The 14,567-nt window shown below is 42.8% G+C and overlaps 1 protein-coding gene across 1 annotated transcript in view; it reads left to right on the plus strand.

The window, feature by feature from the left end:
- The window catches only part of rftn1b (raftlin, lipid raft linker 1b), a 109,913-nt gene that overhangs the window by 48,435 nt on the left and 46,911 nt on the right, over positions 1–14,567 (plus strand). Inside the window, exons 3-4 of the mRNA XM_078252215.1 lie at positions 3,339–3,516; positions 12,710–12,818. Of these exons, the coding sequence (XP_078108341.1) occupies positions 3,339–3,516; positions 12,710–12,818 (287 nt within the window). The remainder of the gene's footprint in view (positions 1–3,338; positions 3,517–12,709; positions 12,819–14,567) is intronic.

Consider the following 14,567-nt stretch of genomic DNA (forward strand, 5'->3'; position numbering starts at 1 on the left):
TGAGCAATAAAACGCTTCGATAGCTTCTTAGATAAATAATGTATGAAATGACACTGTGAATGTATAGACATGCAGAACACTCCACAGTAGACAGCAGAAAAGCATGCAGAATTATACATTAGCAGCACGTTATGTGCAGCTCAATAAATCACTCACTATTATATTAAGAACAACAGATCCACACGTTACGGTCACAGTAACGCAGGAGTTTGTCTGCACTGGCCAAATGTAATAAATGACACAAATGTTTTGCAGAGCTGCTTTACACACATTAACAAGACTTTAACATCAAACAAGCGACAACACTCAGTATGTGTGAGAGCATGGTGTCAGGAGTTTAAATGTGTGTGACTGACTGAACTCAATTTGGCCTCTGATGTCCTTGTGTTTGCACTGTGGGAAAAATAACTACACTAATGTGTGTATAGCATGAACACCATTTTACACAACTCATAATTGCAACTTTTGAAAGCATTTCCAGAGTCAATCAGAAAAAGATATTATACACATAGAGTCCATTATACTGTATCTACAGTTTTGGGGTTTTCAAATATTAAGTAATCTGTATCCAAATGCTAGTCTGGCTATCACCAGACCAAGCTCAACCTTTTAAGATTGAACATTAGTCTGGGGAGTCTGCTCTGTATTTTCTACTGCACAAGAGGCGTGATCAACGGACATAGTTCAAATGACTCTGTACGCAATTGGATAGTCCTTCAACCAATCAGACCAACGATCCGGGTGACGTAGCAGTGACAGCGGCATCAACGGGTTGCTGCGTTTCTCTGGCCGCTATGTTGAATGTAAACAAGAAGCTGCTTGGTCGCTTCTCTATCGTCATTGCGTTAAACCCGCCAATAGCACACCAGATGGATAAGCCAGTTTGTGATTGGTCCCCGCAAAATTGTAACGGAAGCAGGATAGATAAACGTACAGGTTTCCAGCCTGAGCTGCAGGGCGAAATAATCGCCGGCAGATCAGGTTGGGTTTACCCAGTCTATCCAAATGCACCTTGACAGCAGCTTTTCCAAGCTTGTCATACACAATACTTCCATTATTGGAAATTAAGCATTGCGATAGTTCATGCAAGACACGGAAGTCATACGCCCGCTGATTTAATTATCATGTCTATCAGTCACATGTCAATTACAGCCCATTCTCACAAGGCAGGCAATCTATGACGAGAGTGTTCCTGACCGAAAGTCTTGTTATTGTTGCTGACTCACCTGAGACCAAACACACAAAGAACCCAGCTGGCATGGTCTCACCACTATGCTCCACCCACACTGGCCCTCTCTCTGACCTTCCATTGAACTTCTGTACTTTGACTTTTCCCATGGATCCGAACGTTTCTTTCTGTATGGTCTCATTGACTCTAATTAGCCATAGCGGCATTTCCCACGTCTTGTGACAGCTTGTACAGACAACCAGACCTCCGCTCCCTCTCTCCCTCCTCTCCTCTCCTCTCCTCTCTCCCTCCCTGGTCTCTCGTTTTGCATCCAGCTCTTTGTGTTGGCGCTCTCCCACGCGCCCCAGCTGTTTGGCCTGCAGTAAATGTCGCCTCGTACAGCACACTGCTGGGATCCCAGCCGCCATGAACCCGGGGCCAAGCACCATCTCAATCCTGGTCTCTCCAACTTTCCCTCTCTTAGTCTCTGTTTTGACCTCTCTGCCGTCTCCATTTTTCCTCTCCTTCGCATTATCAAGCTCTCCATTTTCTAATCTAATTGCGGCCATTCCCGAACCTAAACCACTCTCCCTTCCCACTCTCATTACCATACATACTGATTGGCCGATGTTGCCTGACAGAAGCTACGTGTGGCTTGTTGTAACACAGCTGGTTTGCTCCCTGAAACAGGCCGTTGCCAGCGGCTGTCTGCTGCAGGTTGTCATCCTTCAGGGAGGTGTGGGGTGGTGGCTCGGAGAAAATATTGCTGAGAAAGAGCTTTGCGCAGCAACTCCGTCCCTAACTTTCTTTTGAAACAGCTGGTCACTCACTGATTGCAGCTCATTAATGTCAGGCCCCTGTCCGCTGTACTGTAAGTTGCACTGAGAGGGAATCAAAGGAAGTGTCAGAATATAGAGAGCTGCCGTGATACAGAGCCGAAGCAATCAGCTCTGATTGGATTTTGAGCCACACTTATTAACTCCAAGATTGAGGGGACGGAGTGAAAAGCATGATGCTAATTGCCAAAACAAACAGGGAATGACTCCAAAATCAGTGTTGGTATCTGAATTGCAAATCCTCACGTGGTGTTTGCTTTTTTGTTTTTGTAAAGCAATTTTCCTTCTCTCCTCCTCATCTCTGTTGAGCTGTTGGGTATTATCATTAAAGAATAAGTATAGCTGTACCGGAACCTTTGTACAATAATAAAGACCTCACACACAAATTAAATGGAAGCAATCAAAAAGAGGCTAACTGCTGTGTCATTTACATAATTTGCAGTGTGACAGAAATAGTCCAGATAGTAAGAACTGCAGGGGAACATTTTCCTTGTGTTCCTTACATCAGTTTATTTAGGAGTCACCTGAAACTTTATGCATTGGATATTTCTTGCTGAGCTGCATGAAGACTGGAATGCTAAATCTCACTAAGATTTTTTTTAAATGTCACAATTCAGGTGCAACAAGGAAGAAGACACTAATTCAGACACTGGCAGAACAGAACTAAAGAGCCTCCAATAGAGGCTATGGTTACAAAAAATGACTGCAAAAAGAAGGCAGGTGGCCGTCTATAATGAATATATGTGTAGGAGCCATTTAGGGAACAAAGAACAGGTGTGGGTTAGCAAGACGATGAGGGTCAGCTGCAGAGAGGAGCAGGATCAGGTGATGGCAAATGTCAGGAAAGTCCAATGACAAGGTCCATGAAAAGGCAGGGGGGAAAGGGAGGTTGTGAGGCTAAAGGGGAAGAATAAGCGACAGGGCAAGAGACATCATGACAGTATATTTCCATATAAATACTCGTTATTGCCAGTTAAAAGTGATTCGTACTGCTTCTAAATGCAAATGTGTCTTTTTCCTAAGAAAACAATCTTGTTGTTACTGACTAGGCTGTGATTTAGTTTGGAATAAACAGAAGAATAGGAGCATTATCGACATGAGCAGTGACCGCCACCATAGCTGACAGACAGAAATCAGAAATCCAAAGTAACAGTCCCGCTTTCTGCAAGCAAGAAAACTGTTAACTTTCTTCAGGAAAGTTCCGAGCAAAACAACAGCACAACCATCAGCACTTAGCAGCAAAGATATGTCCAAATAAACCCCACAAATGTTCAGTGATTCCACATACAAATTGTTTTGTCTCATACACTCTTTTCCCGTTTGGTGTCTCTCAGGTGGGACGTCCACGCTGCGGCTCTCGTCGGTGCGGGAGTTGCCCGACCAGCTGCAGGAGCTTTACCAGCAGGGTTTTGTTTTGGCATCTTTTCACCCGTTCATCCACCCCTGTGGTCCAGAGTCCAACAGCCCACAGCACCAGCTCTACCGGGCCATACTGATCCGACTCAACGACGGGTAAGAGCCACATGAGAGTGATTTCTGGCCATTAAAGGTGTAATTATCTGACATGGGAGTAAGGCTCAAAACATTAGTTTGCTCCCACCCTAAGCTAATGGAAACTGAAACATCCACCTACAGTTTCTGCAGACAATTTAGTCGTTAAAGGTTTCCAGTTAAATAATTCATGCAAGAGTATTATTAGTAAAGTATTTCCATTACAGTGTTGGCTCAAAGAAGATTAAGGTCATGTACTGTATAATTGTATATACTGGTACTTGAGGCTTATTTTTTTTCTTCTTTTACAGAAATGTACTGGAAAATATTCCAAGTAAAAAACAAAGTAAATTTGCAAATTTTTCAGAAAACTGAAAGTGAAATATAATAAATACTTACAACATTTATTTACACAAGTTAACAAAAAGTATGCTTTTTACAGTAATAACCGTCACTGTCATCAGTAGGGTGAAAGGTTGTGACAATTAAAAGGAGAGGGCCCTTATTAAAAGAAATACATTTTTTTCAACTAAGGCGGAGGGGGACGGGGACGGGGGGCTGACCCAGAGGAAATCACCTTTCAGGGGCCTCAGACTTCTTAGCTACACCCCTGAGAATAAGACCTCTGTGATTATAAAATGATGCAGCCATTGTAGTCACTTAAGAAAATATGTTGAGGTTGCTAATGCACCTTAATTGGTGTCATTATGCAGAGAAACACTTGATGGAACTCAGATTTTGCTTTATTTTCATGTGTTGGGTGGTTCAAAAATGGTATGATGGCTGGATGGTAAGTGACATTAGGGTTTATATAATGAGCATACATGTTTACAGCCACTGTTTCATTTTTTTTAGAAATTATTTTTGTTAATAATGCGGGATACATCTGAGCAGAAAGATCTCCACAACAGCTACAAACTTTTTTTTGTGTTGCATTTCTTATCAGTCGCACAACCTTTCGGTGTTGCTTCAGTATCGTCATCAGAGCATCACAACATCTGTTTGTGGCTCAGCAAGCTGTCCTGTGGGCAGCTGTAATTGGACGTGAGTCAGCAATAACCTCAATCCTCTATCTCCAGCCCATTCAATGCCTGGGCCAAAACCGGCTGCATGGCCCAAAGTCACCACCGCCCCCTACATCTGCCCTCCAGCCCTGTGCCTGAGCCCCTCTGTTCTGGGAAATATGGGGGTGGGCACACGTTTTGTGTCAGGGCAGGATGCCACGTAGTGGCTCCAAGGGTGGTTGAAGGGCATGTCGGGGGAGTGATGGACAATGGAGGTGGCTTTTTGTCTGGTCAGAATCCTTAAAAGGAGATAGCTTCCTCTGGACTCCAGCAGAAAAACTGCTTTACTTTTTGGAAATATTCATCCTGGGTTTTGAAAGGGTCTGACAGCCCCAGGGGTCATGGAACCTGATTATCTTATTCAGGACCATGTACTGTAAAGTCAGTTGAAGTAAAACCATGACAATCAAAAAGATTGAAGCTTCCCTGGCAGCAGTGACATGCAGACAGCCCCTGTGGCTGCTCTGTCTGACTCTGAAGTCCAGAAAACATCCAGGCCTGTTTACCAAAACACTGTTCCCATGGGTTTGTGTGTGTGTGTGTGTGTGTGTGTGTGTGTGTGTGTGTGTGTGTGTGTGTGTGTGTGTGTGTGTGTGTGTGTGTGTGTGTGTGTGTGTGTGTGAGGATGTCTTGCCTCTTTTTGAAGAGGTTAGAGATCCAGCACTTGAAGCTTTTTCTTTAGACAAGCCGGTCCAAAACATTCTCACTCCCAACTCGTCAATTTCTGGTCTTTAACACTACTCCCTACCATTGTCGCTCTTCATACTACAGTATATAAACATATAGCCCCCTGGTCAAGCAGTTGCTCTGCCCGGTGTGTCCTATACAGACGTTAAAGGGTGCACTGAGCATCAGTATCTGAAGCTGAGGGCCACTGACTAAAGGCCCGTCCACACCAACAACGATATACTATAACCATAACTATAACGATGTGAGCAATGCATCCACACTGCTAAACGATTATCTTCTGTTAACAGTGGTGTTAAGCACGCACTGCACGCTCCAGCTGATAATAATACATAACACAGCAAACATTGCAATGTAAGATAACTGGAATGTCTGTAGGAATACCCTACATATTCGTGAATTCAGAAAAAAGTCTACCAGCTGTCCCTGGGGCGCAGACATCGCTGCCTTCTCCAGGAAACAGCGGCGCACAGAGCTCCAGAGAGCCAGGGATCAGAGCAGGCGGGCGGCTGTTAGATCTGTGCAGAGCACAGGAACAAAAACACAGACAGTGTGATTTTAACTTTCAAACACAAGATTCACTCTCATTGGTTTCTGTGACATGAGAAATACTTTCAAAGTACTAAGGTTTAAAAATACAAAAATACACAGAGCGGGAGGGGAGGAGGATCGTAGCCCTGCTGAGAGGAAGTCACGTCACGCCACTAACCGCAAAACACATCTCTTCACAGTGTCTCTCGCCGCCGTGTCATGTTGTAAACTCAGATGGGTTTTGATTGGCTGTCAGTGTTTCTGTCGTTCATCAAATCACTTTGAAAGTGATCCGAAACGTATCGTTCGCCGCTGTCGTTGTCGTTATAGATGTAGTGTGAACTCTGTTGAGTTGTAACAATTTTTAAAACTTTATTTTTATAGTTACAGTATCTTTATGGTTATTGTTCTTGGTGTGGAGTGTCAGTATGTGATGCAGGGTTTCCCCCAGTGTATTGCAAGTCTGGTGGCCAACGAGGCCTAAGCCCCTGGGAATTATTTTTACTGTATTTTTAAGACGTTTTTTAAACTACAGTGACAGTGGGGGGGCTTGGTTGGAAATGTAGATGTAGTCATATTTTCTTCTTCTAACTTTGTGATTTTTTTTTGATCTGTCACTTTTTTGGTTAAGGTCTGGTTGAGTTTAGGCAACTAAAATGGCTTGGTTAAGGTTACGGAAAGATTGTGATCATGATTAAAAGACACAAACGTTGATTGTTGGAAGGAGATGGGATCCAAAGTCAAACAAATAATAATGCACATACAGTACCATTGTCTATGCAGAGAATGAATATGACTTTTACATTTGGAACCTGGGATAACTATTACTTTGCACCTATTTTGAAAATGTTTATAAAACAGGCAACTTTACGGTACCTAATAGTGGGTTGAAAACATGGCAGCCAGCCACGTTTTAGAAGGTCATATAGTTAAAATGCATGGCACCTTATCTGTCCTACCTTCCTGCAGATTGTGGCAGTTAGTAATCACCTCCCATGCTGTTGTGTAGAACACCTCAGGTTCACTTTCGGCATGCCCAGACATTCGCACAAAGCTCTTGTTGCTGCAATACTGGACAACAGAAATATTGATTCTGTATAAAAAGGCTACAGCTGAATGGACTGCATCTCTCGTTAAAAAAAAGAAATATATAAGACATCCTTGCCTTGCTCTGGAGAAAAAGACACCATGAGGGGGGAGAGAGGAAGAAACGAAAATCACAGCTGGAGTGTGAAGAAGTAGAGAGAGGCAGACAGGATGAGGCTGAATGGGATAAGAAAAAGGAGAGAGAAAGAGAGATATTGAGTAAAAAAGGGGCAGAGAAGTCTACCATCCTTTGATGGCCACGGCCAAAAGCGGGGCCCAGACTTTATCTCCAGCGTCTGTCACCGTGGAGACAGCTGCTCGCATCAGCACCAGCCCAGGGGAATCCAAATCTCCACCAGGGGAAAATGAGGGAAGAGAAATTAGAGAAACCAAAAGAGAAGAGCATTTCTTCACCAGTTCCCTTTCGCTGTCAGACCCAGAAATCCAAAGAAGTAGAAGAAGACAGGGTGGGGGTTGGGGCGGGATACAGTGAATGGGATTGAAAGCATGACAGCGAGCAGCCATTCATCCGTCGTTTCAAAAGCGAACAGCTTTTTGCAACTGCGCTGAAAACAAAGCAAAAGTGAAGGTAGAGCAGCTGACTGGTGTACAGCAGCTCTTAATTTAGCATGCACAGCATGTCTGTGGACACAATCACAGTCAAGTCTCTACAGTATTAGCCCCAGTGTGAAAGGCTTAGCCAACAAGGCACTTTACATGGAGGAAGTGACGCTGCAGGAATCCAGTGCACAGTCAGGTAGTACACAGAGGTTGTGAACATACAGTGTCGTATCATCTGTAAATAAGACACTGTCACCTTACTGACATGTCTGGTTAAGTGGGTTATAACTTTAGAAACCCTAGTAACCCCCCCCCCCCCTCCGGTTACACACTGCTGCAGGAACGAAGAAGAAAAAAACCTGCAATGCAGACAGAATGGATTGCACCGTTTGAAAATGTAAAATGTCAACTGTCAAATTTCCCAGTGTTCAATTTGATTGCGATGGAATAGGGTTACAGTTCAGCAGGCAATGTCTGATGGGATATATTCATCATTACTGGGTAATTGCAAGGAGCTCCTGCATGCTCAGGCAGTGTAAGAGAGGGATTGAAAGAGAGCGATGGGTTGAGAGGGAGAAGTAGGGTGGAGAGTGCAAGAGGGAGATGGAGAAAGAGGAAAATAAAGAGGTACGTACTAAAAACCATTAGAGGGGATTCGCTCCAGTGAAATTATTCACAAATGTGTGAAAATGTGACATTAGGAGAGGTATGCTCTATTATTAAAGCTCCACAGTGACAGAGTGCTAAACATGGGTTCAGTAGCTCCCTGACTGTGTCGTCATAGCAATAAGCAGATGGGTGGTGGGTGATGGAGGGGGGGGTCAGAGGTTTGACACAGCTCTGCTCCTGATGCAGAGAGAACAGCAGTGAATTCACATTTTCGCTCATTCACTGACTATTATGTGACAATGGTTTTATTCAGCCTTTTTATTTAATACAGCATAAGAAAAGCTTGTATTGAATACAGTACGTGCACATTTAACTCCTCTAAAGCCATTTACTGAAACAGGTAACATTAAAGTAATAGTTTAAAACGTTTTACTGAATGTGTACTTTGCTACTTTCTGGCAACAATTACTTCAAACAATATATAACCTGATTTGATTTCTTGTGTCAGCGACATCTTTCCTGTGAAATACAGTCCTGTGTTCAAGAAGTGACGCCAAGTAAAGTCACAAGTCTTCAAAAACATTACAAGTTATTTAGGTCTCACAGCATTGACCATTTACAGCTATAGTTTCTGTGTACCCCATGAGGAATCTTTTTTTTAATTATTATTATTATTATTATTATTATTATTATTATTATTATTATTTTTTTGGGCATTTTAGGCCTTTATTTCCAACAGGACAGCTTAGACTTGAAAGGGGAGAGAGAGGGGGAATGACATGCAGCAAAGGGCCGCGGCTGCTGCGTCAAGGACTAAGCCTCTTTATATGGGCGCGCGCTCTACCAGGTGAGCTACCCAGGCGCTGTAAAGGTGCAGCAGATACTCAAGGTCCCTGGTGGATAAATCCAAATTACTTGGGTACATTTTTCCTCTAGAGCTACCAGCAGGTCAACATTTTAACTTATTCCAGTTTAATATCTGCTAGAATGGATTGGCACAAACCTTTGGACAGACATTCATGATTCACAGGTAATTTATCCAAATGACTTGGTGATCAAAATCATCAAAATTTTACTTTGTCCAGTACTTTGGTTGATAATCAAATACAAAAAAATGGCAAAACTAATGACATTCCCATCAGCCTCAGCAGGCCTACTTTGCGTTTGACTGTTAGCATGATAACAAACTCAACCAAAACTTTGAACAAGTTAAGCATTATAACTGCTAAACATTAGCATTTAGCTCACTATGCTACGCACAGCCTCATGGAGCCACCTGGTACTTTTTTTTGGTACCACCTCGGTCTAGGTTCCAAGCGGGCTGAGCCGCTACGAAAAGGTGTTAAGGAGTTAAAACACTGCAAACCACTGATTGGTCAGAGAGAACCGTCACTAGCGTGAAACGGAACAGCCTGCACTATGGCTAAGCAGACAAATGAGTCTCAAAAGAGTGAAAACTTCATTAACAGAAACACCAAAGATTATTATTGCCACAAATGGTGCCAATGGATAAATTAATAAAAGAGGGTAAAATCTAATTGAGTGTGCAGGTTTGTTCTGAGAAGGTTTCCATTTAAAAAAAAAAAAGAAAGACAAAACTGGTTGTAGACATTTTTTTACAGTTTGACTTCCAGATAAAAACACTAACATGTCAACACAATCCCTTTTAATACCCCAGTCAACACTGCGTAATTGGAAACCGCACATTTACAAATGATGTAGCAACTACAATGCTAAAACAAATCCCAAAGCAAGCCATTAACAGGTAATTCACAATTAGTTACCATGTGAACGTTCAGCTCCAGTGGGAGTGATTAGTCTTACGCAAGATGTTCTATGGCGAAACAAAGCATGCGACCCATCTGTGGGGCAGACATGAAGAAGGGGGAGGGGGGCTTCGCAGGTGTATTCACCCAGGAGGGAGCTCCAGGTAGGTGGGCAGGCAGGCAGGCATTTGACACAAGTCTAACCACACGAGACCTCAGAGGTTGACAGCCGGTGCTGCACGCTGCATGAGAAGTCATTGTTTCACACAGAGAAGATGGACTGCAGGTGATGCAGCTGCTATTTTTAACCTGAGGCGTCCCTTCAGGACTGAGTGCACTGTTTCAATTCTTGTACCCACACATCTCTCTCCCTCTCTGATGCTCCTTCCATTCTGAGTTTTATTCAAAAATTAGTTATTTATCGTTTAAAAAGAAGTAAGTAGTACCTTCTGTGCGCAAAAGCTTTCAGGACTGAATTAATTTCTGTTTTACTGATAGAATATCATTGATGTACTGGAGTTTTAATTCCTCTGCAAAGTGAATTTATATCACTATGAAAAAAGGGCTTTTCATTTCATCATTTGAAGCGGCCTCTTAACTCGCAGCAAGCAGGGACACCTGCAGATCTTTCAGTACAGTACTGCCAAACATGTTGTATAAGGTCTGTAGTGTATTAGTATAAGTATAATCGTTTAGAATGTAAGAAAGGAAAGAAATGGTTTGCAGTTCACACTGTACTGGCTGTGAAGCCTGAAGATGTGCCTGGAGTACCAAGCTGGTTGGTTGTGATCTATGTTGCAACCAACAGAGGATGCATCCACCTTCTTTGACAGCGCCACCAGGCTTCTGCCATCATGCCTTTGACTGTTCTGACGCTGCGAAAAAACGAGCGGCGGCTCTCAGCTGAATGTTTCACAGAGCGTGTGAAGTTTGTACTTAACGAGTCAGTCGGCCCAGTTTCTGTTTCGCTGTGTGCTGCGACAGCGATCGGGTGTCAGTGACAGTAGAATAGAAGTGTGACGACTGTGTTTTTTTTGTTGTTTTTTTTTGTTTGGATGGATGACATAAGTGAGGGCCATTGGTTAGTCTGTGAAGTCTAACAGAAAGACTCAAGCCGAGGTTTAAAGTGATAACGCAGTGATTTTCAAACTGTGCGATTCTGATTCATGTGGGAATAATACAAGAGTGCTTTTGCTCTAATAAGCCTATGAAGATTCAGGTTAGCAACATTTATTCAGACAGTAAAATGACATTTGAGAGTGAAATATGGGCATATTTTAACAGGGTAGAAAAGAAAAGCAGGTAAGCCTCATCAAGCAAACACTCTGAGAAAATATAAAGAAGCTTATCTTGCTCTCTTTAAATGGGGCACTCCAACTGTATATGTCAAAGTGAATTACACAGCCCGTGAATCAGTTGAATAATGTCTTTTGTAGCTCTGGAAGGAGCTTTGTCAAGTCTGAGAAAATTACGATTCATCTCATCGTGGGCATGGAGACTACACATTTTAAATAGAAAGCCTGTGTCAAAAACTGGGGGCAGAAGTTTGAAAAATGGGTGTTTATAAGGCAGAGAGGGCCTAATGAAAGAGGCTATTGAGCTGCATTATGGGAAGTGTAGGATTCAATGTTTTGGATCCTGACTTATTCCACTGTAGGGACTAAAAGTTACTGATTGTGAGCTTTCCTTTTTTAAATCTGTCTTCTGCAAATCCCCTTGCTTTATGTTTCACTACATTATTAGATACATGGAGTGTCTTTAATTTGCATTTTTCATGTGAACAACGATAACACAATATAATAAATATTAAAGGAAAATGTTAGCTGGATTACTTGACAGGGTTTTTTTCTTCAGTAAAATCACATTGAAGGAATACTTTGACATAAATGAGATTCTCTTAAATGAGAAGATTGACTTTAATATCTGTATGCTAAACATAAAAAAGTCAAGCCAACAGATTGTTATAAATAATAAGCATAAACTATTCCTTTAAACTGTTGATTTGTAACTGATTTCCCAAATGTTATTCTTAATTGATACATCAAACAGCTCATTCTGCAGCCAATGGGGGGTCATGTCAAAAGAAATCACTGTGATAAAGTATTAGTAACACACAGACACGCACACAGTGACATGTATGTGCACTCAGAGGGAGTCTTTGAGTGGAACTGGGAAGCTGTAAGCACAGCCTGTAATACACCAACCAGCATGCACGCATGCATCTCTTACCCTCCCACACATCAGGTGTCCGTGTAAAGCCAGAACTATCGCAGAGCACACACACAGCCCTCACACGCAAAGACACACACCTACTGTATATGCACAAAGACTCTGAAGCACACTGAGGAAAAGGGCGTGTGGGGCTTCTTCCCCTTGTCAACAGGATGAGAAGCAGGGAGGTGGAAGCCGGGGCATTAGTCTTCTCAGGGCAAGCTCTGGGATTTCCTCCAGAGGACAGAATAGGAAAATACAACACCATATAAATAGATTCTCCTCACTCCAAATACAGACAAGGCCTCAGCGGGGAGGGATAACGGGGGTATGGGGTGCAAGACAAGATTTGCATTGAATTTCCTGCTTTCTGTGCTCCCCATGTGTTTTCTTTCATCCATGTGGATCTTTGTCTCACTTAAGTGTTTTATTGTATTTTTCCCTCGCCTCCCACAGGGCAACAATAACGTGTAGTGTAATTTGTTGATAGGGGGTTATTTTTGTATTACAGACTGATATAGTCTGTGAATAGCACCCTGTTTGTGATGTTTTATGGCTGTAATATTTTAAATTTAGGTCGATTGTCAATGTGTGGCTGCATGTGTGAATGCATGGGTACCCTCATGTGTCGTGAGCATGGCTGGCTTTGCTGAAAGGCTGAAGCTCATTGTCCTTTCTCCCCCACTGTGGTGTCTGCAGGGTGGAAAGGAGCCAGCCTATCTGCCCGCCATACAAACTACAGCTGGAAGAGTGTCTGTCTGCTGAGCAGGTGCCCACCGCAGAGCTCATCCAGGGCTACGTCAAGAAGGTAGGGCTGCTTTATGAATGCCAAGCTGAAGGGTTTTGTCAGTTTGTGCCCAGCTGGAAGTTGAGATGCAGGGTGGAAGGGAAGGGAGCAAGAGATAGGGAGGAATGAATGCAGAGAAACTGCATATTCTATCATCAGAGTCAGAGATCCAGAGCAGACAAAGAAGAGCATGTGAAAAAATGTCCAAAATTTTCAGTACCAGAGTATCAACTCAAGTCTGCTACCAAAACTTTGTTTAGCCTGTCATCCTTCTGGAGGTTCAGAGAACACAATGTTTGTATGTTTACAACAGTATACATTGTTAAAGCTGCCTGCAAGCACACTGCTGTCACACAGTGCATGGAGGCAGTTGCCAATGAAGTACACAATGTTGAAGGAGTGACAAAAAAAGGATTTCAAAAGATAAAGAAAACACAGGGGTGGTAGTGACGTGTGTATTTTTAAGCAGAAGTTGTCAGGTATGAATTAGTGATGGCTTAGATTGTGTTGCAACTCCTTTAACACGAGCCATGTCGACAGGCTTCTACTGCTACTAGAAACGTGCTTGTGGTAGATTATTATTAACAGTTTCAGCTTGAGCCAAAGTAACCCACAGAGTGTCAACACAGTCGTCTAAAATCTTTGATAGATGGTTTGCCATGCTGCAGTTTATCCTAAGTCGAATTCAGGAAGTATGCAGTCTGACAAGACCAAAGTGATCCGTGTGTTTTGTCGTTGTGAACTGAGCTATCATCGCAGCACGTCCAGTCTGAAATACCACTTGATGGCCAAGCACACAGCTGATGCCAATTCTCCGCCTCCTCGTCAAAGCCAGGCGACAAAAGCATAAAGCAAGCCGATCCACTTTTCCATATTGATAAGAGCATTCAAATGAGAAAAAATAATTGGACAAAAACAAATCTAGGGACATTTAGAATAGATAAAAATGTGCGATTAATTGCGAGTTAACTATGACATTAATGCGAATGATTGCGATTAAATATTTTAATCGTTTGACAGCACTACTTTAAACCAATCACAATCGTCATGGGCAGCGCTAAGCGCCGGACAGAGCCACAGTGCCACTGCAAAAATGGCCTTGTACTTGTTTTGGTGGTACATGTGTACATTCAAAAGTTGTTTTAGTCGTGAAACAAAAAACTCAGATTGGACAGATAGTCTAGCCAGCTGTCTGGATTTACCCTGCAGAGATCTGAGGAGCAGTTAACCATAATCCTCATAAATGGAACAGAGTTTTAAAATTACAACGCAAAGAAAGTGGAAGGTAACGGACATCCGGCCGAAAAGAGGGACATCTGGCGGAATTTCGAGCAGCACCAGAGCAATCCCGGAAGTGGAACGTCGTGGATATAGACTAGGCAGTATGTAAAAGCTGCGTTTCCTTAATGGTTTAAGGCTGATGTTAATTAGCAAACCAAATAGCTTAACATTGCTGTATTTTCTGTAGAGGGGAAAGCAGCGAACAGAAGCAAGAATCATACTCACTGATCTGATAATAAATTGTCTCTGCACTTATTGAATGCACTGCCGTAGAAGGCCTGTTTGAAATGGCACTTAAGTTCAGATGATGTATATGAACACACCCTCCTCTCTTGTGAGCTGGTTATGACACGTCATCATGATACAACCCCCTGCCACCCCCTCGCTTAATCTGTATATTACAGACCGTTATGTCGGCCTTTGAAGCCTCGCTCCTGAACCTTTCTGTACATTTTGCCCTTCGATTAGTCATGCAACCACAGTCCTGTA

This window comes from Sander vitreus, chromosome 6, assembly GCF_031162955.1.
Source record: "Sander vitreus isolate 19-12246 chromosome 6, sanVit1, whole genome shotgun sequence".
In the NCBI taxonomy this organism is placed as follows: domain Eukaryota; kingdom Metazoa; phylum Chordata; class Actinopteri; order Perciformes; family Percidae; genus Sander; species Sander vitreus.